Consider the following 27,115-nt stretch of genomic DNA (forward strand, 5'->3'; position numbering starts at 1 on the left):
TCTCAGTTCTCTGAAGGTCATTCACTAGGTCTCCTCGTGTAGTTCTGGGATTTTTGCTCACCGTTCTTGTGATCATTTTGACACCACGGGGTGAGATCTTGCGTGGTGCCCCAGTTCGAGGGAGATTATTAATGGTCTTGAATGTCTTCCATTTTCTGATAATTGTTCCCACAGTTGATTTCTTCACACCAAGCTGCTTGCTTATTGCAGATTCAGTCTTCCCAGCCTGGTGCAGGTCTACAATTTTGTTTCTGGTGCCCTTCAACAGCTCTTTGGTCTTGGCCATAGTTGAGTTTGGAGTGTGACTGAGGTTGTGGACAGATGTCTTTTATACTGATAACAGGTTCCATTGATATAGGTAACAAGTGTAGGACAGAGGAGACTCTTAAAGAAGAAGTTCCAGGTCTGGGAGAGCCAAAAATCTTGCTTGTTTGTAGGTGACCAAATACTTAGTTTCCACCATAATTTGGAAATAAATTCATAAAAAATCAGGCAATGTGATTTTATCGATTTTTTTCTCATTATGTCTCTCATAGTTGAAGTATAACTATAATGAAAATTACAGGCCTCTCTCTCTTTTTAAGTGGGAGAACTTGCACAATTGGTGGCTGACTAAATACTTTTTTGTCCTACTGGGTATAGATAGACAGCATCTGTAACTAAGCTGGGGCTTAGCATTAGCCAATAAAGGGGCTAATTCAAACCTCCACCACCATTATAACAACAGTTATAATACAGGGAAAAGTCAAGTTTTGGCAGGCTTGGGACCATCATAAAAGCTAAACCGAGACTGGAGCAGAAGCATGTAGTATAAGGTTGGAGAGGGCCAAAATAAACAGCCATTGCCACCATGATGGAACTAAACTGCTTCTGCTTGGTTTGTATATTGCTGGTTATGAAAAATAGGGGGACTCCAATTTATTTATTTATTTATACATGCATAAAGAAGTGTGGATCAAAACCAAACTATGAAAATATGAATATAATATGAAACCAATAAAAACTTCATATCACAGTGCAGGAAATTAGCTCTCACAGAGTTCTGTAGGCAAAAAAATTTAAAAGTTATAGGGGTCAATATAGGGTGATCTTAAAGGGGTACTCTGGTGGAAAACAAATGTTTTCAAATTATCTGGAGCCAGAAAGTTAAATAGATTTGTAATTTACTTGTATTCAAAAATCTTTTTCCTTCCAGTACTTATCAGCTGCTGTATACTCCACACGTTGTGAAGTTCTTTTTAGTCTGAGCACAGTGCTCTCTGCTGATACCTCTGTCCATGTCAGGAACTGTCCAGACTAGAAGCTAATCCCCATATCAAACTTCTCCTGTTCTGGACAGTTCCTGACACCAACAGAGGTGTCAGCAGAGAGTGCTGTGGTCAGGCAAAAAATAACTTCACAATTCATTTACAAATCTGTTTAATTCTGCGATTTGCGGCTATTCCGGGTCATATGGGTCTATAGTGACCCCCCACATGTGACCCCATTTTGGAAACTACACCCCTCATGTAATGTAATAAGGGGTACAGTGAGCATTTACGCCCCACAGGTGTCTGACAGATTTTTGGAACAGTGATCCGTGAAAATGAAAAATGTAATTTTCCATTTGCACAGCCCACTGTTCCAAAGATCTGTCAAATGCCAGTGGGGGGTAAATGTTCACTGCACCACTTATTAAATTCTGTGAGGGGTGTAGTTTCCAAAATATTGTCAAATGTGGGGGGTCCACTGTTCTGGCACCACGGGGGGCTTTGTAAATGCACATGGCCCCTGACTACCATTCCAAACAAATTCTCTTTCCAAAAGCTCAGTGGTGCTCCTCCTTTTCTGAGCATTGTAGTTTGCCCGTAGTGCACTTCAGGTCAACTTATGGGGTACCTCCATACTCAGAAGAGATAGGGTTACAAATTTTGGGGGGTATTTTCTGCTATTAACCCTTGCAAAAATGTCAAATTTGGGGGGAAACACACATTTTTGTGAAAAAAAAATATATTTTTTTTACATATGCAAAAGTCGTGAAACCCCTGTGGGGTATTAAGGCTCACTTTATTCCTTGTCACGTTCCTCAAGGGGTCTAGTTTCCAAAATGGTATGCCATGTGGTTTTTTTTGTTGCTGTTCTGGCACCATAGGGGCTTCCTAAATGCAACATGCCCCCCAACCAAAATTTGCTCTCAAAAAGCCAAATATCACTCCTTCTCTTCTGAGCATTGTAGTTCGCCCGTAGTGCACTTCAGGCCAACTTATGGGCTACCTCCATACTCAGAAAAGATGGGGTTACAAATTTTGCGGGGTATTTTCTGCTATTAACCCTTGCAAAAATGTGAAATCTGGGGGGAAACACATTTTAGTGGAATTTTTTTTTTTTTTTTTACATATGCAAAAGTCGTGAAATACCTGTGGGGTATTCAGGCTCACTTAATTCCTTGTTACGTTCCTCAAGGGGTCTAGTTTCCAAAATGGTATGCCATGTGGTTTTTTTTGCTGTTCTGGCACCATAGGGGCTTCCTAAATGCAACATGCACCCCAAAAAACATTTCTGATAAACGTACTCTCCAAAATCCCCTTGTCGCTCCTTCGCTTCTGAGCCCTCTACTGCGCCCGCCGAACAACTTACATAGACATATGAGGTATGTCCTTACTCGAGAGAAATTGGGCTACAAATATAAGTATACATTTTCTCCTTTTACCCCTTGTAAAAATTCAAAAATTGGGTTTACAAGAACATGCGAGTGTAAAAAATGATGATTGTGAATTTTCTCCTTCACTTTGCTGCTATTCCTGTAAAACACCTAAAGGGTTGAAACACTTACTAAATGTCATTTTGAATACTTTGGGGGTGCAGTTTTATAATGGGGTCATTTGTGGGGTATTTCTAATATGAAGACCCTTCAAATCCACTTCAAACCTGAACTGGTCCCTGAAAAATAGTGAGTTTGAAAATTTTGTGAAAAATTGGAAAATTGCTGCTGAACTTTGAAGCCCCCTGATGTCTTCCAAAAGTAAAAACACGTCAATTTTATGATTCAAACATAAAGTGGACATATTGTATATGTGAATAAAAATTTTTTTGGGGGAATATCCATTTTCCTTACAAGCAGAGAGCTTCAAAGTTAGAAAAATGCAAAATGTTCACATTTTTCATAAAATTTTGGGATATTTCACCAAGAAAGGATGCAAGTTACCACAAAATTTTACCACTATGTTAAAGTAGAATATGTCACGAAAAAACAATCTCGGAATCAGAATGATAACTAAAAGCATTCCAGAGTTATTAATGTTTAAAGTGACAGTGGTCAGATGTGCAAAAAACGCTCTGGTCCTAAGGTGTAAAATGGCCTGGTCCTTAAGGGGTTAAAGGGGTACTCCGGTGGAAAACTTTTTTTTTTAAATGAACTGGTGCCAGAAAGTTAAATAGATTTGTAAATTACTTCTATTTAAAAATCTCAATCCTAGCAGCTGTATGCTACAGAGGAGATACTTTTATTTTTTAATTAATTTTTTGTCTTGTCCACAGTGCTCTCTGCTGACACCTCCATCCATGTCAGGAACTGTCCAGAGCAGCATAGGTTTGCTATTGGGATTTTCTCCACAGTCCCTGATACGGGCATCAAGTGTCAGCAAAGAGCACTGTGGAGAAGACAAAAAAGAAATTCAAAAAGAAAATAATTTCCTCTGTAGCATACAGCTGCTGATAAGTACTGGGAGGATAAAGATTTTTTAATAGAAGTAATTTACAAATCTTTTTAACTTTCTGATGCCAGTTGATTTAAAAAATAAAAATTTTCAACCGGAATACCCCTTTAAAGTGAAGCTATTAACTAACCTTTCCCTAGTCCCCCTCCCCACCTGTCCCTGACACTAACCATCTCTATCCCTGTATTAATTTGTATTGAAATCCCCGATAAAATACCTGTTTTATGCCCTCTTCATTAGCTCAGTGTTGAGCTCTCTTCACAGGGTAGGAAGTGGGCGTGGCCCGGCAGGCACAACGTCATCAAATTTCACGCACCACGTGCGCACGAGCGCTGTGCTCACTCTCTGTTTGTTTCATGTACAGGCAAAGAGCGAGCTGTGAACAAGCATTTCAGACCACACTACACCACGCTGCGCTGCCAGCTGTGGTCCGAATGTGCTCATTGCAAGGGGGGGGGAAAGGAATTCTGAGCCATATAGGGTGACACCTAGTGGCCAGGTTTTCTAATGTAAAAAAAAAACAGTAAAAACAATCTTTTTTTTAATTAGCATATATTAGAAATATTTTTTATTTTTGCATAATCTTTTTAGTAAAAAAAAAATTACTTTAATGAGAGTACCCATTTAAGGACTCAGCAAATTTTCGTTTTTACATTTTTCTTTTTTCCTCCTTACCCATATAACGGGTTGTTTTTTGTGTCACCAATTGTACTTTGTAATTACATCACATATTTTATAATATAACCTGCGGCGAAACAAGAAAAAAAAAATGTGTGTGGTGAAATAAATAAAAAACGCCATTTTGCAACTTTTGGGGGCCCTCGTTTCTATGCAGTGCACTATTCGGTACAAATTACACCTTATCTTTATTCTCTAAGTTTATATGGTTACAAGGATACCCCATTTATGTAGGTTTTATTTTATTTTAATACTTAAAAAAATGATAAACTACATGCACCAAAATTATAAACACCAAAAAAGAACCCTTACTACAAGGTAATTAACTGTGCATTGAAAACTAAACACACCAAAAGAGGAAATGATGCACAGGACCGTGCAAAACTTTTTTTCACTAAAATGCTGGGTTTTCCCTAAATAGGAGAAAATGACCCACAAAATACTTAACCCCATTTATTCTGAGTATGGAAATACCCTATTTGTGGACATCAAGTGCTCTGCTGGCACACTACAATGCTCAGAAGAGTAGGAGCGCCATTGAGCTTTTGGAGAGAGAATTTGTTTGGAATGGAAGTCAGGGGCCATGTGCGTTTACAAAGACCCCCGTGGTGCCATAACAGTGGACCACATTTTTTCACGGACCACTGTTCCAAAAATCTGTCAGACACCTGTGGGGTGTAAATGTAGTTTCCAAAATGGGGTCACATGTGGGGGGTCCATTGTTCTTCCATTCCGGACAAATTTCTCTTCCAATGCCCAGTGGCACTCCTTCTCTTCTGAGCATTGTAGTTCGCCCGCAGAGCATTTTACGCCCACATATGGGGTATTTCCGTACTCAGGAGAAATTGCACATGGGGGGGACAAACCTCCAGCTGTTTCAAATCTACAACTCCCAGCATGTCCTGACAGACCGTGCATGTTGGAAGTTGTACTTTTGCAACAGCTGGAGGCACACTGGTTGGAAAACCTTCAGGTAGGTTCTGTTACCTAATTCATTATTTTCCAAGCAGTGTGCCTACAACTGTTGCAAAACTACAACTCCCAGCATTCTCTTCGGTGATCAGTACGTGCTGGGAGTTGTAATTATGCAACAGCTATAGGCACGCAACTACAACTCCCATCATGCCGAGACAGTTGTTTGCTGTGTGGGCATGCTGGGATTTGCAGTTTTGAAACATCTGGAGGGCTACAGTTTAGAGACCACTGCACAGTGATCTCCAAACTGTGGCCCTCTAGATCTTGCAAAACTACAAGTCCCAGCATGCCCAGACAGCAAACAGCTGGGCGTGGCCCGGCAGGAAGTGGGCATGGCCCGGCAGGCACAACGTCATCAAATTTCGCGCACCACGTGCGCACGAGCGCTGTGCTCACTCTCTGCTTGTTTCATGTACAGGCAAAGAGCGAGCTGTGAACAAGCATTTCGGACCACACTACACCACGCTGCGCTGCCAGCAGTGGTCCGAATGTGCTAATTGTAAGCTGTTTGCTGTCTGGGCATGCTGGGACTTGTAGTTTTGCAAGATCTAGAGGGCCACAGTTTAGAGACCACTGAACAGTGATCTCCAAACTGTAGCCCTCCAGCTGTTGCAAAACTGCAAATCCCAGCATGCCCAGACAGCAAAAAGCTGTCTGTGCATGCTGGGAGTTGTAGTTTTGCAACATCTGGAGGGCTACAGTTTAGAGACCACTGTACAGTGGTCTCCAAACTGTAGCCCTCCAGATGTTGCTAGGCAACTCACCGGCTTACGTAGGATCCAGGGAGCCGCATCGCCGTCCTCTGCCGCCGATCACCGCCGCCGATCGCCGCCCGCTGCCACCGATGGCAAAATGGACTTCGGCACTGGTCTCTGTCGGTTTCCCCGTTCTGCCTAGCCTGCTGTGGGTGGGCACAACGGGGGAACCGTAAGTTAACCCCCCTCCTCGCCCCGATCTGCTACTGGTCGTCGCTTCTTAATGACCAATAGCAGGGATAGGAGGGGTTGCACTCCTATGCTTTCAGAGGGATCGTGGGTGTCTTGGACAACCCGGATTCCCCTTATTTTTCCGGGTCACTAGAGACCCGTATGACCCGGAATCGCCGCAAATCACCAGTGTGAATTCACTGGTGATTGCCGGGATCGCCGACATGGGGGGTCTGATGACCATCCCCCCCCCCCCCCCCCCCCCTGGGCATTTGCGCGGGGTGCCAGCGCGTGGTGGGGACCGAAATTCCCATGGATGTACAGGAACAGCCGGGGTCCTTAAGTACCAGGGTGTCAGGGCATAACTGTACGCCCTGGGTCCTTAACTGGTTAAGGACCTGGGATGCAGTGTGTAACTGTACCCCCTGCGTTCACAAGAGGTTAAACATATTTCTTTAATAAAATTTAAAAAAGTTCTTTTTTTTTAATTTGTAAAAATAAAACAAAACTTATACAAATTGGATATCATTTTAATCACACTGACCTACAAAATAAAGAGAACATGTCATTTTTTACCGTAAAGTGTACTGCTAAAAACAAAACTCCCTTTTTCTCAATTTTACTACATAAAGACTTTTTTTTCAGTTTCATTGCAGACTTCCTGGTAAAGAAAATAGTGTAATTACAGCGTACATTTGGTCCCATGTAAAACAAGCCCTCATAGATGAAAATGTTATGGCTTGAGGAAGAAAAGATGAAAATGCAAAAAGAAAAAAAAAATGACTGCGTCCTCCAGGGTTTAAAGATTTGTGCTGTGATGCATTGGGTTTTATTTTTAAATTATTTTACATTTTTTCACCTATATATTTGAACTTTTTTATGTCCATAATGACGCAGGATGTATATTTACGTCCTGCGCTGACTCCCACCATACAATGCGGGGTCGCGCGGTGACCCAGTGTCATATCGGGTCGTCCCGGCGGCTATCAACAGCCGGGACCCGCGGCTAATACCGGACATCCTCCATGGGCGGTGATGCCCGGTATTAACTCTTCAGACGTGGCGATCAAAGCTGTTCGCCGCGTCTAAAGTGAAAGTAAAACCTTCTGGGCAGCGTAGTTGGGCTGATTGTGACCATCGCGGTGAAATCATGGTGTCCCGATCAGCTGTACGGACCTGAGGAGGATCCCTACTTGCCTCCTCGTTGCCAGATTGATGATTCACTGCACTGTGACTGAGAGCTAGGCAGGATCAGTGGAGCGCCAATAACACTGATCAATGCAATGCTATGGCATAACCTTGATCAGTGTCTGCAATCAATGTATTGCATGTTATAGTCCCCTATGAGGGTTATAACATTGCAAAAAAAAAAAAAATGTTAATAAATGGGATTTAACCCCTCCCCTAATAAAAGTTTGAATCACCCCTCTATTCCCATTTAAAAAAAACTATATAAATAAAAATAAATATAAACATATGTGGTATTGCTGCGTGCGTAAATGCCCGAACTATAAAAATATATTGTTAATTGAACCGCACGTTAAATGGCGTACACATAAAAAATTCCAAATTCCAAAATAGCGTATTTTTGGTCACTTTTTTATACCACAAAAATTTTTATAAAAAAGCGATCAAAAAATCTGATCAAAACAAAAATGGTACCGATAAAAACTTCAGAATAAAGATAAGGTGTCATTTTTATTTAAAAAAATGCACTGCGTAAAAATGAAAGCCCCCAAAAGTTACAAAATAGCGGGGGTTTTTTGTTAGTTTTTTTTGTCGCACAATGATTTTTTTTTTATTTCGCTGCAGATTTTTGGGTAAAATTACTGATGTCATTGCAAAGTAGAATTGGTGCCACAAAAGCCATCATAAGAGTCTGTAGGTGCAGAATTGAAAGGGTTATGATTTTTAAAAGGGGAGGAGGAAAAAACAAAATTGCAAAAACGGAAAAAACCCTGAGTCTTTAAGGGGTTAATAGCAAAATGTTACATCATGTTGCTCTTGTTTTCACATACAGCTGAAAGTTCCCCACCCCAATTTAAAAAAAGTGCACAATGTTTGTAGATATTAGGTGACCACATGTGATTCGCTGCCCCACTGCACGCACTTTGAATGATTTCATAATACAGATCCTGTATATTCTAATACTTGCACTAATCCATATATAATATCATGTAGGCGCCATCATAGCTGTGCCAAATGTAAAATCCATATTTTACTATACAGTAAATACAGTGTAGAGTGTAATTTATTATGAATACACAGTCAACTATACTAATAACCCGATTTTCAACAAGGTCATTGAGAAATATATATTACACAATTTTTGGACATCATGGCGCAGTTTATTACTTTTTTTATTAAATCAAACCATACAAAAATTTGGACATATATGTTTTTTCTAACCAGTTTAAGTTATTGATGATCTTTAATGTTTTTCATTTTTGGATAATGTGAAGTTTTGTTTCTGAAAAACTTTTTGATAGCACTTTTAACCTCCTGGTTTCGTAAGGTATATATTATTGGGTTTAATAAAGGTGTCAGCACTGTGTAGAGCACAGATATTAACTTATCTGATGGATAATTCACGGGTGGTCTTAAGTAGATAAATACACATGGTCCAAAAAAGAATGTAACAACCAAAATGTGGGAAGCACAGGTAGAAAATGCCTTCTGCCTCCCCTCTGATGAATGGATCTTTAAGATTGTTGTAATAATGCCAAGGTAGGAAAACATTAAAATAACAAAACAGATAAGAGAAATCATCCCACTATTGCCAATAATGAACATATCTATAAAGTATGTGTCAGTACAGGCAAGAACGGCCAGTGGATGGACATCACAGAAGAAGTGGTTGATTTTGTTTGGACCACAAAATGGAAGCTGGTACGTAAGAAAAGCCTGAGTGAATGAATGCAGAAATCCTGCAAACCAACTTAATGCCACCAACCAGAGGCAAAACCTGTGATTCATGACTATATGATATCGCAGTGGATTACAAATGGCCACATAACGGTCATATGCCATGACGGTAAGTAGGAAGCACTCTGTGCCTCCAAATAAGTGAAGGAAGAAAAGCTGAGATATACATTGGCTGAATGAGATTGTCTTTCTGTCTAAAAGGATATTAATAAGCATCTTTGGTATGGTGACCGTTGAGTAACATATGTCCAAAAAAGACAAGCTACTAAGGAAGAAGTACATTGGAGAACGTAGATGTGAATCTATATGTACTGCGGTTATAATGGACAGATTCCCAGATAAAGTAATTAAATACAAAACCAGAAAAACAACAAAGAAAATAAACTGTGTTTCACGTGAGTGGGAGAGACCACTAAGTGTGAACTCCAAAACTGAACTGTGATTGTTAAATGGCATTTTGTGCTCCACCGAGACCTGTTTATAACAGAATTGGACAAAGCTTTATAGAACTGAACACACACTTGGCATATAAGAATAGGTGCTCATGCTAACAGCTACATTATTGCTTCTTAAAACCTCTCTACAGAGCTATATTATTATGTCTATTGACTTTTATAAGTGTCTTCTGTACCTCTGCATGGCTGCAATTTCATACTTACAGATAAATGACTTTAAAAGCTGATATATGAGCCAGTTGCTGACAGTGTAGGGTTTTGGAATAATATTCCTGATCTATTATTTATATAATTCCTTCTACTTCATTTACACTTAGAAATTCCCATGAAACTCTTGCAAGAACACAAAAATAACTCTTTCAATTCTAATTAATATAATTGATAAATTATGTTTCCATTATAGAAGCCATTGGGTACAATTTCCACACTCGCTAGATGTAAACAAAATCTTTGTCTCTAAAATCCCTTTTAGGGTGGGTTCACACTACGTTTGTAGTGTACGGTTGCTGGATCCGGTTGGGAGGGGCAAAAACCGGCCGCTCCCATATCCCAGCCGGATCTGGCCCGAACCCCATTCATTTCAATGAGCCGACCGGAGTCAAACGCTGACTCTGGTTGTCTCATTTTTCCCCGAATACGGTTTTCTGAGCGGACCGGAGTCAAATGCTGTCTCCGGTTGTCTCATTTTTGCCCCGTATACGGTTTTCTGACCGGACCTAAAACCGTGGTATACCACGGTTTTAGGTCCAGTCAGAAAACCGTATACGGGGCAAAAATGAGACAACCGGAGTCAGCATTTGACTCCGGTCGGCTCATTAAAATGAATGGGACTCGGGCCAGATCCGGTTGGGATATGGGAGTGGCCGGTTTTCACCCCTCCCAACCAGATCTAGCAACCGTACACTACAAATGTAGTGTGAACACACCCTTAGATGTACTGAAGAGCTCCTGATAAGGATGACTGATCTTGGTGATCGGTGCTCATTTACTAGACCAATTTTATTGATGGGCAAAACAATCAGTGGCCAGATCATTTGTGTGGCCTTAAAATTATAAATTGTTGGCCACACATACTCTGTTTACAAAGGGTGATGTGCGGCCGATAACAATGATTTTATTGGCTGCACAAAAGATCCAATCAGCCAATGAACAAACTGATTGCTGGCCCTTTTATACAATTATCTGGAATTATTAACCCTAAAGACACTCATGAAGCTGATAATCAGCCGTATAAAAGAGCCTTTACTCACATGTCTTTATCCAGAGGCTGGGGTGAGAGGTAGATGGTGTAGCCAAAGGTCTAGATTACAGGTATAGAATACAATGGAGAAGAAATAAAGCTGTATGATTCATTCTAACTGGAACAGTGAAATGATATAGTTTTATGAAAACAAATAAGTGCATTCCGGTATAGGAAGGCAGGAATACTGGCAAATAGGCACAAGATAGCTTCACATAGTCTCTCAACAAAGATTTATACCTTACCCCATTGATACTCTATACGGTTAAGACATGGCGGCTGTGAAGGCCAGAGAGGCAGGAAAAACTTGCTATTATGTTTCTAAAGTGAGTTCATGATCATATGACATCTTGTGGCATAGCACATTGGGGGAGATTTATCAAAACCTGTCCAGAGGAAAAGTTGCTAAGTTGCCCATAGCAACCAATCAGATCGCTTCTTTCATTTTTCAGAGGCCTTTTCAAAAATGAAAGAAGCAATCTGATCTGATTGGTTGCTATGGGCAATTCAGCAAATTTTCCTCTAAGCAAGTTTTGATAAATCTCCCCCATTGTCCAGCTGAAAGATTCCATCAACCATATGGAAAACAGCTGCCATGGAGGGATAAACTTGGTCTACCACCATGCTTACATCAGTGTTACTGTCCAAACATTTTTCCAAATGTATCATAGGATCCAGGGTGTGCCATAAAAACATTCTACACACCATTACACCACCTCCAGCAGCCTAAACTGTTAACCAGGGTTCACCAATCCATACGGTTTCTGCCAAATTCTGATCCTCTCCTCATGTGCAACATACATCTGGATTCATCTGCCCAGGCTATATTTTTTTTCTTGCACCCCACCCACCTCTATCAGGTGTATTTAAGGTGCCTTGGATGTTTCAGATCCTGCAATGCCTGCTGAACTGTTCACACAGAGGCATATTCATAGTGTAGGGTCCGTCCCAAAATGAGGTCACCTTACCTTGGTGCGACGGTCCAAGCTATTTGGCTGCCAAATTTGCAAGCTAAGTACCTCACTGTTTCATAATTTCATATTTTCATTTGTTGCATTACAACTGTATAGCTTTTCATGTTTTATCTATATACTCATGTTTCATCTATATACTCATGTTTTATCTATATCTTTGTGCTAGCAGTGTGCTGCTGTATTCTCCTGTTGCTGTATATTTTTTTTCAATGACCATTGATCACATTTTTAGCACCCTTGGCCCACTGAAGTTTTCCCTTTCTCTTTTTCCCTCATACAGCAATCACAGTCAGACTGGTTGTCTACTGTTAGTACTATATGTAGTGTTTTTTACTTTTTATTTTATTTTGTGTTAGTGTAGTGTAGTGTTTTTAGGGTCGCACAGGGGGGGGGGTTCACAGTAGTTTCTCGCTGGCAGTTTGAGCTGTTGCAGAAAATTTGCCGCAGCTCAAACTTGCAGCCGGAAACTTACTGTAAGCCTCCGCCCATGTGAGTGTACCCTGTACATTCACATTGGGGGGGACATCCAGCTGTTGCAAAACTACAACTCCCAGCATGTGCTGACAGACTGTACATGCTGAGAGTTTTAGTTTTGCAACAGCTGTAGGCACACTGGTTATGTATCACGGAGTTTGTGACCTTACTCAGTGTTTCAAAACCAGTGTGCCTCCAGCTGTTGCAAAACTACAACTCCCAGCATGTACGGTGCATGGTGTAAGGTGACTGCTGGGAGTTGTAGTTTGCAACAGCTGGAGGCACACCGGTCGTGAAACACTGAGTTAGGTAAAAAAAAACTCTGAGTTTCACAACCAGTGTGCCTTCAGCTGTTGCAAAACTACAACTCTCAGCAGTCACCGACAGCCAACGGGCATGCTGGGAGTTGTAGTTCTGCAACCAGCAGATGCACCACTACAACTCCCAGCATGCACTTTAGCTGTTTGTGCAAGCTGGGAGTTGTAGTTATACAACAGCTGAAGGTACACTTTTCCATAGAAAAAATGTGCCTCCAGCTGTTGCAAAACCATAAGTCCCAGCATGACCATAAGGGAATGCTGGGAGTTGTGGTGGTCTGCCTCCTGCTGTTGCATAACTACAGCTCCCAGCATGCCCTTTTTGCATGCTGGGAGCTGTTGCTAAGCAACAGCAGGAGGCTGTAACTCACCTCCTGCTGCTGCTCCATCGCAGGCTGTCCCTCGCCGCCGCCGTCGCTCCTGGGGCCCCGATCCCAACAGGGATGCCAGGGATCGGGGTCCCCAGCACCCGGGGTGCATGTCCCGCACCCGCTCACGTCCTCCGGAAGAGGGGCGGAGCGGGTGCGGGAGTGACGCCCGCAGCAGGTGCCCTGATTGGTCGGCCGGTAATCCGGACGACGAATCAGGGCGATCGTGAGGTGGCACCAGTGCCACCTCACCCCTGCAGGCTCCGAACAGCCAGTAATTCCGGGTCACCGGGTCACTGGAGACCCGATTGACCCGGAATCGCCGCAGATCGCTGGACTGAATTGTCCAGCGATCTGCGGCGATCACCGACATGGGGGGGCATAATGACCCCCCTGGGCGATATGCCGGGATGCCTGCTGAACGATTTCAGCAGGCATCCGGCTCCGGTTCCCAACCGGCTAGCGGTGGGGGCCGGAATTCCCACGGGCGTATGGATACGCCCTGCATCCTTAAGGACTAGGGATGCAGGGCGTATCCATATGCCCTGCTTCCTTAAGAGGTTCAAATTTCCGACTACCGTATCACTTTTAGAATCCAACAATTTAGAATCCAATTACTTATCAGACTCCCCTCATGTAAATTGAAGGCAAGTACAATACCATGAGCACCTGCTCAGTTTGTGATTAGCTCCAAAGGAAAAATAGTAACTATTGCAGACGTTTATAGCAATTGAAACAAAAAAAGTAAAAGTGAGCTATGATGGTATACAAAATATATAGCACCAAATGCGTTTCTGTTACTCAATGTTTAGTAACTTAATCAGTGGTACATATTATGAATCTGCAGTGTCTGCAGTGTCTGTATTAAATCATAACCTGCAATAAAGATAACACCACTATTTTCATATTAAAGTCCATTTAGACCATCAAAAACTCCTCCTGTCAAAAACATAAAATATACACAATACAGGGAGTGTATAATATATAGCTCATGAGTTTCACATATCATATTGGTGGCAGTTTTTTTGAAGAATAATTCTCCTGCAAAAAAAATTAAAATAAATGCCAACTGGACTGCCCAGGGATTCCACTTGTTCATTATAGTGTGTTCTAGTAGTACCTAAAGAAAGAAATCTGAAACTATAGCCATGCTTTTCAGTGGAAATAGCCTGTAAAGGAAATCTTCTGGCCAGGCCAGTACCCACAGTTATGGAGATGAGGATTCTGCTTGTGGAGCAGAGCGCCACCTGCCGTCTTGCAGGAAGCCAAGTTTGCCCGGCTTCTGGCGCTTTAGTATGAAAATGGTGGTGTTATCTTTATTGCAGGTGATTGTTTAATACAGTCATTGCAGATATGCGCCACTAATGAAGTTACTAAACATTGAGTAACAGAAACGCGTTACGTGCTATATATTTTGTATACCATCATAGCTCACTTGTACTTTAGTGTTTTAATTGCTATTTGCCCTTTGGAGCTAAGCACAAGCAGCGCAGGTGCTCATGGTATTATCGCAACAAAGAAGCAGAGAAATAATCGGCAACTCACCGCGGCCAACTGAGTAAATCTTCTTTTATTTCATACTCACAAAAGTATCATATGGGAAGAGGGTAGTGGGGGGACACAGGATGGCGACCAAGCTCCGTTTCGCACGATGGTCGGAGGAAGCACGACCATCGTGCGAAACGGAGCTTGGTCGCCATCCTGTGTCCCCCCACTACCCTATTCCCATATGATACTTTTGTGAGTATGAAATAAAAGAAGATTTACTCAGCTGGCTGCGGTGAGTTGCCGATTATTTCTCTGCTTCTTTGTTGCGATTCCATGCACTATTGCTAGTCAGAGCACCACCTCCAGCAATCCCAGTCCTGGTCTGTCATTTCATCACCGTTCTACACCTAAGGGGAAGTAGTGTCGTGCTGGCTATCTATGAACTGTGCTCATGGTATTATACTTACCTTCAGAATACATGGGGGGAGTCTGATAAGTGATTGGATTCTAAATAAAGTATACAAAAAAGAAGGTTGCAGCAGCACTCTTGGTCAAAAAATGGAGGCTCTTAGTGCACTTTTTGATCAAAATGTGTCCCTCATCCACCACGCAGAGTTGGCCTCTTGTCAGATGGGACCCTAACACTCTCATTCCACTCACCTCTGCTGGGCATATGGCTTCTGACTGGGTGACATGCAGGATCGACTATCAATTTAAAAACCTCCTGTGAACAGGGAGGGGTGCATGGCTACAGAGGGTGCCACTCCACCTAACTTGCATAGCAAAAACAAAAAGACAAATAGCCAGCACAAGTACCTAATACACTGGTGCACGCTGCTGTGGCAAATACAAAGTATACAAAAAAGAAGGTTGTAGCAGCACTCTTGGTCAAAAAATGGAGGCTCTTAGCGCACTTTTTGATCAAAACGTGTCCCCCATCCACCACGCATGGGTGGCATGCAGGATCCACTATCAATTTAAAAACCTCCTGTGAAACAGGGAGGGGTGCATGCAGGGGCGTAGCTAGAAACCACAGGGCCCCGGTGCAAAAATTTGCCCAGGGCCCCCCTATCACCTGACAACTCGCTTCCCCAATCCCAGGTGACCCCTTACTCAAAGATATCAGTGACTACAGCACTGATGATACACAGTCAGAAGAATACACAACTATATAAGTGACTAACAGGCTGGGCCGGACAGACAAAACATATGCCCAGGCATTTAAGAATAAGCAGTCCATTTTTCTAGTGGGGATCCAACTGTTGGGACCCTCACTTATCACCTTGGTTCCAGTTGCTCTCCAGCTGTTGTAAAGCTATAACTCCCCTCATGTCTGGAGAGGCTAGGCATTATAGGAGTTGTAGCTTTGCAATAGCTGGAGAGCCACAGATTAGGCTACATCGTCACCTATCATCACTGCAGAACTAACAAGTGACTACAGCTCTGATGGGACAGTCAGGAGAATACACAATGATACCAGTGACCTGTTGTCTTTTCTTCTCCATCTGGTCCAGACGTCAGGACTTCTTCCAGCTCCATCTTCTCTACAGAGTCTGACACCCGGACATCATTAACTCCTCACTCTGTCAGTAGATCCTCATCCTTTGTATGAAGATATGAATCATTATTATTCTGCTAAATACTGTACCCCCTGAATATAATACTGCCACCCACTTTATCCCCTGAAAATAATACTACCTTCCACTGTACCCCTTGAATATAATACTGCCACCCATTGCACCCCCTGAATATAATACTGCCATCTACTGTACCCCCTGAATATAATACTGCCACACACTGTTCCCCTGAATATAATACTGCCACCTACTGTACCCCCTGAATATAATACTGCCACAAACTGTTCCCCTGAATATAATATTGCCACACACTGTATCCCCTGAATATAAAAACTACCATACACTGTACCTCCTGCATATAATACTGCCACCCACTGTACCCCTGAATATAATACTGCCACCTCCTGTTCCCCCTAAATAAAATATTGCCACCTACTGTTACCCCTGAATATAATCCTGACACCTACTGTGCTCTCTGAATATAATACTGCCACATACTGTTCCCTTTGAATACAATCCTGCCACACACTATACCCCTGAATATAATCCTGCCACACAATGTACTCTTTGAATATAATACTACCACACACCGTACCCTCTTAATATAACATTGCCACACAGTGCCCATGAACGTAATACTGCCACCCACTGAACCCATGAATATAATACTTCCACACACTGTGCCCTTGAATATAAACCCTCAAAAATAACCACGTTATACGCTGTACCATATAACCCTGCCACACACTACCTTCCAAATATAATAATCCCTCTATAATAATAATACTAATACTGTTGCATACTGTTTATTCTCAGTTTAGCTGAATCACACCTGTCCTCCTCCAGACCCCTCTGTCCTCCTCCTAGCTCCTCTGTTCCAACCCCCCTTTCCTCCCAGACCCATAAGTCCTCCTACATGCTCCTCTTCCCCCCTCCCTAGACCATCCGCCACCCCCCCCCCCCCCCGCCCCTCCAACACACACACATGCATAATACATACATAACAACCTAAAAAAAGAGTCCAAAAAATGGCTCAATTAAAAAATAAAATAAAAGGGGTCTGCTAGAGAGAGACCAAATATTAACCTACAGTACGCCACAAAGGCGTAACCCTTGAGCCCCAATGAAAATGAGGTACAAATAATCAGTATGTAAAAATATATATAATTTTATTTAATACAAAGACATGAAATAAAGATATGCATATAGGACGGAAAAAATTAATAATATACAGTCAATGTAAATACATTAATAAAAATTCATCTCAAAGTTACAACATATATTAAATAAAAAGCAGGGAGGGGGTGGAGTCCATATAGGTAGAATATAAAAATGTATATATATATATGAACCAATAAAAAAATGTGTATGTAAAAAATATATGATATATATTATAATATATATATATATATATATATATATATATATATATATATATATATATACATATATATATATGAAATAATCAATGTATATATATATATATTTATATATGTAAAGCTACATAAGTATAAGTAGTCCAATAGATATTAGTAAAAAAGGACACAACACGATTAAGGTATGTATATATATATATATATACACACACATATATATACATTGATTCTTTCATATATATCATATATTTTTTACATACACATTTTTTATTGGTTCATATATATATATATATACATTTTTATATTCTACCTATACGGACTCCACCCCCTCCCTTTGTTCATCCTGCTTTTTATTTAATATATGTTGTAATTTTGAGATTAATTTTCATTAATATATTTACATTGACTGTATATTAATTTTTTCCATCCTATATGCATATTTTTAATTCATGTCTTTGTATTAAATAAAATTATATATATTTTTACATACTGATTATTTGTACCTTATTTACATTGGGGCTCAAGGATTACGCCTTTGTGGCGTACTGTAGGTTAATAATACATACATATACACGCACATCATACACACACATACATTATACATAAACACATACACCTGCCGCTTCCAGATCTCCCAGCATAATACATCTCCACACATCATACATACATCTTGCTTACACACATCTATCATTTATACACACACCATTCATACACACACATCATTCATGCATCATACATACAGTACAGAACAACAAAGGAAAAAACCAAGGTATTCAGGGACATAAATTTCAAACTTTATTGTTTTAGAAAAAAGGACATACATTTAAAAACATTTAAAAAGGGGGGTACAGAATATCGGGATGGTCCTACAAATGCACAACCGGAGGTCCATAAGACAAAAGGTTAATCACCAAGGAAATATCTATATATACAAGTGGCTATAAAGAGCCTACTTTATAATAGCAAAAATGTCTCAACTAATGGCTATAATAACAAAAGTGTCCCAGCTAGTGGCTATATTTGGTAAGGTAACAGCCATATACATTTATACATCTAGCAAGAGGATGTTAATATCACCTTCCAAGGACACACCAGGACCTCCGTCACCCAACGTTTCGCAATTAAATGCTTCTTCCTGGGCGTAGTTTGCTGTGGGTCTGCCACCTATTTATACACCTAAATAGCCTATCATATGTGTCAACGTAGTATTGCCTCACCTCCGGGTATGCGTCATCCCTGCTTCCTTATTTCGCGTCGTGTCACATGACCCGTCGTGTCATGTGACTGCATATCACGAGGTCTAAGGGTCACGGGATTCATTGTACCATCGCGAGATCCTACCATCGCGAGATCCTACCATCATGTAGTATCCCACTGCCTAAGTCGAGGACATGTCAGGTGACCATCCTGGTCACATGACACAGCCTGAATTAAAGTATAATACGGGGAACTAGATCCCAAACCATGGAGACCACATTAATAATGATCTCCCTCTATATATTGGAGACTCCAATAGAGTGCTACCTACAGGTAAGAAAAGTGAAAGTTTAAAAGTAGAAAAGTGCAATAGTTGTCGATACCGATAAATAAAAAAAAAAAATAAAAAAAATAATAAAATAAATAATAGATAAAAAGTGCAAAAGTGCAGTGTTTGCCACAATCATTAATTCAGCTGTTAGGACACGTAGAACAGTTATTGTAAACTGTAAGAGTAATAAAGAATATAAAAGGTATTAAATAATTAGACAAAATAACCTATATATATCATCCTAATGACCTATTTCATATTATTCTCCCTCTTCTCCAACAATTCATTGCCCATATATATCATCCTATATATTATTCACCCCCTTCTCCAATAATTCATTACACATGAAAATTATTATTATATACAATACCAACAATAAATTACAATTTCATATTATGTACAGTCACATCCCTATATACAAACAATAGTGACTTAGCACCTATAGAGTTATGTTAAAAGATATGGCTCGTACCACAGGCACAAATATACTCATGGTCGAGTCATATCAGGTAACACCCAGTGTACAAGGTGAAATAATTAAGTATTAATTTTCTTTTATTTAGGATGGAGGACCACCCGTCGAAAGGACAGATAGTACTCCAATGGCCAAGTGAGAAAGAAGTGTAGTATGTGAGTGTCATAGTGATTAAACTAACTGTGATTGTAATTCCACATATAACACGTACAAAGACATACAGGGCCCACATTTACACATTGAATTCCACACGTCCAAAACACCACGTCACAACCAAACAAAAAACGACAAAATCAATATCAATTACAAAAACACCACGTGAGGTACATACCGTGACCATCACCATTGTGAAAAGACGTGACATATCTTGTGCTGTACTGGAAAGAAAGGGGGAATAATTATACGTGTTCATAGATATGTTGACATGTTAAAATACCTGTTCTAAGCGAGTCACTAGGTATAATGAGTAAACCCCATTTGGGAGAAGTGGGTCCTGATATTGAGCATCTTAGATACATTAGTACCATATGAAGGAGGGGGGAAGAGGGGGGGGGGGGAAACAGGGAAGGGGGGGGGAAGAAAGGGGAAAAAAAGGGGGAAGGAAAGGGGAAGAAAAGAAAAGGGGTGGGGAGGGGGGGGGGAAGAAAAGAGAAAAGAAGGAAGAGAGGGGGGGAAAAGAAAAGAAAAAAGGGGGGAGGGGGAAAAAGAATAGACAGAAGAAGAAGAAAAAAAAAAAAGAGAGAAAAGAAAAAAGGGGGGGAAAAAGAAGAAGAGAAACAGGAAGAAGGGAGAAGAATAAAGTTACCCCGTCATATGGTGAACCGAAAATTAGGATTGTATGGTCCACAGTATACTACATGAACCCCAATGGGTAATGTCAAAGGTGTAGTGCAGTTAATCAGGTCATGTAGCAAAGTCACAATTCACAATAGATATTACATATTGCACTTAGTCCATAGGATATATATTGCACAAATGTCCAGGATATTCCTCCTATAATCGCAATTATGTGTTTGATCTTGTATAGGGTATGTCCCATAATTTAAGGAATCAGGTGTCGCACCATCCGAAGATATTCATTACATAAGGCTACTAACTCAGTATTCCTAGGTAAAAAGGGAGGAAAAGTAAGGTGTAAATTCAGTTAAAATTATTTAAAAAAATGAAAAAAGGTTAAAACCCTATGTCAGAGATTTCGCATCACTCCCAAAAGTCTACAGAAAGGGGACAAAGCTGTTAACCTCATTTAGGCCTTGGGGAATCATCGTGTCAAGTCGAAATATCCAGCGTGTTTCCCGTTGGGCTACCACTTTCTGCCAGTTCCCTCCTCTTGGGCCAACAGGTACATGGTCAATGCCTCTGAATCTCAAGAGGCTGGCATCACAATCATGTTTAATCTTAAAATGTCGGGGGATAGTTTTCACACATGGGCGATCTGGTTGCTCTAGGGCCATTCTTATGTCGAGCACATGTTCCCGAACCCTTCTACGGAGCGGGCGTATAGTTTTGCCAACATATAATAGCCCGCAGGGACATATTGCAATGTAGACGACACCTTTTGTTGCACAGTTGATGTGATGTCTAATGTCATATGTGTGGGAGTTTGTAGAGTTTTTAAAGGTAGTACACCTATCCATGTTTGTACATGCAACGCAGTTGCCACATGGATAGCTTCCCATTTTGGGTCCCCTTGAGCCAAAGATGTAGGGTTCAGATCTAATTATATAGTGGCTTTGTACAAGTTGATCCTTCAAGTTTTTTGCACGTCTAAAGGAAATGGATGGCCTTGTCCCAACAATACTGTTAAGTGTTTCATCATTTTGTAAAATTGGCCAATGTCGCTCCAAGATTTCCCTTACTTCTGCACTACGTGAGTGAAAATCGAATATGCACCTCACCTGTTTAGAAGGTTGAGTGGCAGATTTTGGTAAATGAAGTAAAGTAGTCCGATTGCTTCTTTTAGCACGCCAGTATGCTCTGTTGATGACACGATTGCTATAGCCTCGTTCTCGGAATCTAATTTTTAGGTCTTGTGCCTGTTGTTCAAACAAACAATCGTCAGAGCATAATCTCCTGGCCCTTAAAAATTGTCCCACTGGTATATTCCTTACCAGGTGATCCGGATGTGCTGACGTAGCATGGAGTAGGGTGTTAGCGGCTGTTGCTTTTCGGTGTAAGTTGGTTTGTACTGTGCCGTCTTCCGCCACCTGTATACCAATGTCCAAAAAGTCGATGTTAGTTTTATTGCATTTATATGTAAGGCGTATATTCAAGTCATTTTGATTGAGGTAGCCTATAAATTCCTCCAATTCATTCACTGTACCCTGCCAGACAATCAAAATATCGTCAATATAACGGCCCCACGAAATCACCTTGTCGAGGTGAGGGGCCGTATCAGACGTAAAGAGGGTCCTCTCCCACAGCCCCAGGAACAGGTTAGCGTATGAGGGCGCACAAGACGCCCCCATCGCTGTGCCCTGGCGCTGCAGGTAGAGGGCCCCCTTAAACATAAAGAAATTTTTGCTGAGAGCAAAGGTAAGTAGTTCAATAATAAATGCACATAGATCCACGTCAGTGTTGTTTGCCTCCAGAAAGAATTTTGTTGCTGCTATTCCATCTGAGTGACGTATAGAAGTGTACAGTGATTCAACGTCACATGTCACTAAAAACATATTGTCTTCCAACTGTAACCCCTCCAGCCTTTTTAGGATGTCATTGGAGTCTTTGATATAAGATGGTAATAGCTCCACTAGTGGTTTAAGGTAAAAGTCCACTAACCTGCAAGCCGGTTCTGTTAAAGAATTGTTGCCAGATACTATTGGCCTTCCCGGAGGTGTAATCGGGTCCTTATGTATCTTGGGGAGCAAATAAATTGTTGGGATTTGTGGGTGTTCGGGTAGCAAGCCCGCCATCTGTCTCTGAGTTAGGATACCCTTTTCCTTGGCGTCATCGAGGATCTGGCCTAATTGTTGCCTAAAGGAGGATAAAGGATTAAATGTAAGTCTCTGATAACATTGAGTGTCCTTTAGTTGTTTATACATTTCTTTTTCGTACAGAACCGTGGGCCATAATACCACGTTGCCTCCCTTGTCGGAAGGTTTTATCACTATATTGGTCATCTCTTGCAATTCCTTAATCGCCTTCCTCTGGCAAAATGTCAGATTATGATATTTCTTAGTTTCAGGGATAGTTTTCAGTTCCCTTATCACAGTTTTAACAAATACGTCTATCTCTGGGAATAAAGATAATGGTGGAAAAGTAGTACATTTTGGAAGCAGGTATTCAGGATACCTGCCTTTAGGTGTCATATCTTGTTCTTCCAAAAGTGATTGTAAATCTCTCATAATAATTTGGTCATTATCAATAGTTCCCAAAATATCATCCTGTTCTTTGCTCCGGTTGGTATGTAGCTTATGGAGTACCAGCTTCCGTGCAAATAAGTGAATATCCCTTACTGTGGAAAAAAGATCATAATTAGGTTCAGGACAAAAGGATAACCCCAATCCTAAAATTTGTTCCTGTGTAGGCGTAAGTACGTTATCAGATAAATTTATTACCTTTAGCGGCTGCCCTACGTGGGTCTGATTGTATTGTTGTCTGGTTTGTCGTCTCTCCCCTTGGCGTTGCCTATAGTCAATACGGCGACGGTTACCACCCTGGTTACGTCGGCCTGAAGTGGTTGAGGATGTCACAGAGCTTGCTCCCACAGAGGATATGGAGGACATGGATGCAGTACGAGGTAGATTTCCTTGTTCATGTCTCCATCTATAGACTTTATTTTGCTGGAAATCCTGGAGATCTCTTTGGAATTTCCTAATCTTTGTAGTTTCTATTTTCACTTCCCATTCCTTAAACCATATCTCTAACTCCTGATTCCAGGAATTGAACTCTTCTGTGCTTAAATCAGATCGTATCTTTCGGGAGATTTCTTCAATTTCTGTTTCCAATGTCTGAAGGGTATGGACATTATGCCCCACAAGAAGTTCCAGAAAAACCTTAGAACAAGTAGTGCAAGCAGCTTCCCAATCCTTCTTAAAGGTCTCATTTTCAATAGGGAAGGAAGGAAATACCTGTATCCGTAGTCCTCGCGGGACCAAGCCCTGTACAAGATACTTTTCCAAGGTAATTTTATTCCACCAAGTTCTCGCCCTTTTCTGTAGAAGATTTTTGAGTGTGCGTTTGATCTCTGACTTAGAACTACTTTCTGCACCTGCAGAACCATCTCTAGAAAATGCTGTATCAGCCCGTGCTGACCACGATAGCTCACGGCTCCCCTTTTCTTTTCTTCCCCTTTCCTTCCCCCTTTTTTTCCCCTTTCTTCCCCCCCCCCTTCCCTGTTTCCCCCCCCCCCCCTCTTCCCCCCTCCTTCATATGGTACTAATGTATCTAAGATGCTCAATATCAGGACCCACTTCTCCCAAATGGGGTTTACTCATTATACCTAGTGACTCGCTTAGAACAGGTATTTTAACATGTCAACATATCTATGAACACGTATAATTATTCCCCCTTTCTTTCCAGTACAGCACAAGATATGTCACGTCTTTTCACAATGGTGATGGTCACGGTATGTACCTCACGTGGTGTTTTTGTAATTGATATTGATATTGTCGTTTTTTGTTTGGTTGTGACGTGGTGTTTTGGACGTGTGGAATTCAATGTGTAAATGTGGGCCCTGTATGTCTTTGTACGTGTTATATGTGGAATTACAATCACAGTTAGTTTAATCACTATGACACTCACATACTACACTTCTTTCTCACTTGGCCATTGGAGTACTATCTGTCCTTTCGACGGGTGGTCCTCCATCCTAAATAAAAGAAAATTAATACTTAATTATTTCACCTTGTACACTGGGTGTTACCTGATATGACTCGACCATGAGTATATTTGTGCCTGTGGTACGAGCCATATCTTTTAACATAACTCTATAGGTGCTAAGTCACTATTGTTTGTATATAGGGATGTGACTGTACATAATATGAAATTGTAATTTATTGTTGGTATTGCATATAATAATAATTTTCATGTGTAATGAATTATTGGAGAAGGGGGTGAATAATATATAGGATGATATATATGGGCAATGAATTGTTGGAGAAGAGGGAGAATAATATGAAATAGGTCATTAGGATGATATATATAGGTTATTTTGTCTAATTATTTAATACCTTTTATATTCTTTATTACTCTTACAGTTTACAATAACTGTTCTACGTGTCCTAACAGCTGAATTAATGATTGTGGCAAACACTGCACTTTTGCACTTTTTATCTATTATTTATTTTATTATTTATTTTTATTTTTTTTTATTTTTTATTTATCGGTATCGACAACTATTGCACTTTTCTACTTTTAAACTTTCACTTTTCTTACCTGTAGGTAGCACTCTATTGGAGTCTCCAATATATAGAGGGAGATCATTATTAATGTGGTCTCCATGGTTTGGGATCTAGTTCCCCGTATTATACTTTAATTCAGGCTGTGTCATGTGACCAGGATGGTCACCTGACATGTCCTCGACTTAGGCAGTGGGATACTACATGATGGTAGGATCTCGCGATGGTAGGATCTCGCGATGGTACAATGAATCCCGTGACCCTTAGACCTCGCGATATGCAGTCACATGACACGACGGGTCATGTGACACGACGCGAAATAAGGAAGCAGGGATGACGCATACCCGGAGGTGAGGCAATACTACGTTGACACATATGATAGGCTATTTAGGTGTATAAATAGGTGGCAGACCCACAGCAAACTACGCCCCGGAAGAAGCATTTAATTGTGAAACGTTGGGTGACGGAGGTCCTGGTGTGTCCTTGGAAGGTGATATTAACATCCTCTTGCTAGATGTATAAATGTATATGGCTGTTACCTTACCAAATATAGCCACTAGCTGGGACACTTTTGTTATTATAGCCATTAGTTGAGACATTTTTGCTATTATAAAGTAGGCTCTTTATAGCCACTTGTATATATAGATATTTCCTTGGTGATTAACCTTTTGTCTTATGGACCTCCGGTTGTGCATTTGTAGGACCATCCCGATATTCTGTACCCCCCTTTTTAAATGTTTTTAAATGTATGTCCTTTTTTCTAAAACAATAAAGTTTGAAATTTATGTCCCTGAATACCTTGGTTTTTTCCTTTGTTGTTCTAATTTTGCATGGTATGGGAACATACAAATAAATATTGGCATTTTGTATGCATACATACAGTACATACACACACACATCATTCATACATCATATATACAGTACATACACACATCATTCATACATCATACATACAGTACATACACACACATCATACATACACCATACATACAGTACATGCACACACATCATACATACACCATACATACAGTACATACACACACATCATACATACACCATACATACAGCACATGCACACACATCATACATACACCATACATACAGTACATACACACACATCATACATACACCATACATACAGTACATACACACATCATACATACACCATACATACAGTACATACACACACATCATACATACACCATACATACAGTACATACACACATCATACATACACCATACATACAGTACATACACACACATCATACATACACCATACATACAGTACATACACACACATCATACATACACCATACATACAGTACATACACACACATCATACATGCACCATACATACACCATACATATAGTACATACACACACATCATACATACACCATACATACAGTACGTACACACACATCATACATACCCCATACATACAGTACATACACACACATCATACATACACCATACATACAGTACATACACACACATCATACATGCACCATACATACACCATACATATAGTACATACACACACATCATACATACACCATACATACAGTACGTACACACACATCATACATACCCCATACATACAGTACATACACACATCATACACACATCATACATACCCCATACATACAGTACATACACACACATCATACATATACCATATATACAGTACATACACATATCATACATACCCCATACATACAGTACATACACACATCATACATACACCATACATACAGTACATACACACACATCATGCATACACCATACATACAGTACATACACACATCATACATACAAACTCTGCCTCTGGACCCGAAATCAACACGTACCCCCCAGTCCCCCCTCCCCTCCGGACCCGACATTAACACCGACTCCCACCTCACCCCCCCCTCTCCGCACCCAAAATTAAGCACCAGCAACCCGACCACCTGGCCAACCCCGCCGCTCCACCGGACCCCAAATTAAGCCCCCCGCCGCTCCTCCACACCCAAAATTAAATTAACCCCTCCTCACTCACTTGCGGCCGCCATAAAGTTCTGTGAGGAGACCTGCTGGTGATCCGGTCCCTCCTCTGCGCTCACTCGTAGGCCATTGCTGCAGGCATTAGGAGCGTGTCAGCATACGGTGAGGGGAGGAGGGGGTGTACGTCTCGGCAACATTAGGTGTGCTTAGGGGTTGTGGTAGAAGGGGGAAGGGGGGGTTGAGGCTAGCGCCGCTGCCACAAGCCTCCCCTTCAGGCTAGCGCCGGGCCTGGTCCTGGCAACGCTGCTGCCGCAGCGTCCGCG

At 41.1% G+C, this 27,115-nt stretch overlaps 1 protein-coding gene across 1 annotated transcript; it reads right to left on the minus strand.

Moving 5' to 3' along the window:
• Nucleotides 1-4,684: 4,684 nt before the first annotated feature.
• LOC130367306 (olfactory receptor 4E2-like) lies at nucleotides 4,685-9,655 on the minus strand. Its single transcript, XM_056569747.1, has 3 exons — nucleotides 8,751-9,655; nucleotides 5,079-5,134; nucleotides 4,685-4,713 (listed from the first exon to the last, which is right to left on the minus strand). Exons 1-3 carry the CDS (start codon nucleotides 9,653-9,655, stop codon nucleotides 4,685-4,687), a joined length of 990 nt encoding a protein of 329 aa, XP_056425722.1.
• Between the last annotated feature and the right edge of the window lie 17,460 nt (nucleotides 9,656-27,115).

The sequence above is a fragment of the Hyla sarda genome, chromosome 1 (genome assembly GCF_029499605.1).
Source record: "Hyla sarda isolate aHylSar1 chromosome 1, aHylSar1.hap1, whole genome shotgun sequence".
NCBI lineage: Eukaryota > Metazoa > Chordata > Amphibia > Anura > Hylidae > Hyla > Hyla sarda.

Excerpts from the sequence above, each read along its gene's own strand:
- LOC130367306 (XM_056569747.1), bottom strand. The coding sequence starts at position 9,655 with ATGCCATTTAACAATCACAGTTCAGTTTTGGAGTTCACACTTAGTGGT. Across the intron at positions 5,135-8,750 it reads AAAAGTGCTATCAAAAAGTT|ACTGGGCATTGGAAGAGAAA; the intron begins TTTCAGAAACAA and ends AGAAGGAGTGCC. Across the intron at positions 4,714-5,078 it reads GAACAATGGACCCCCCACAT|TTTTCAATGCACAGTTAATT; the intron begins GTGACCCCATTT and ends TGGTGTGTTTAG.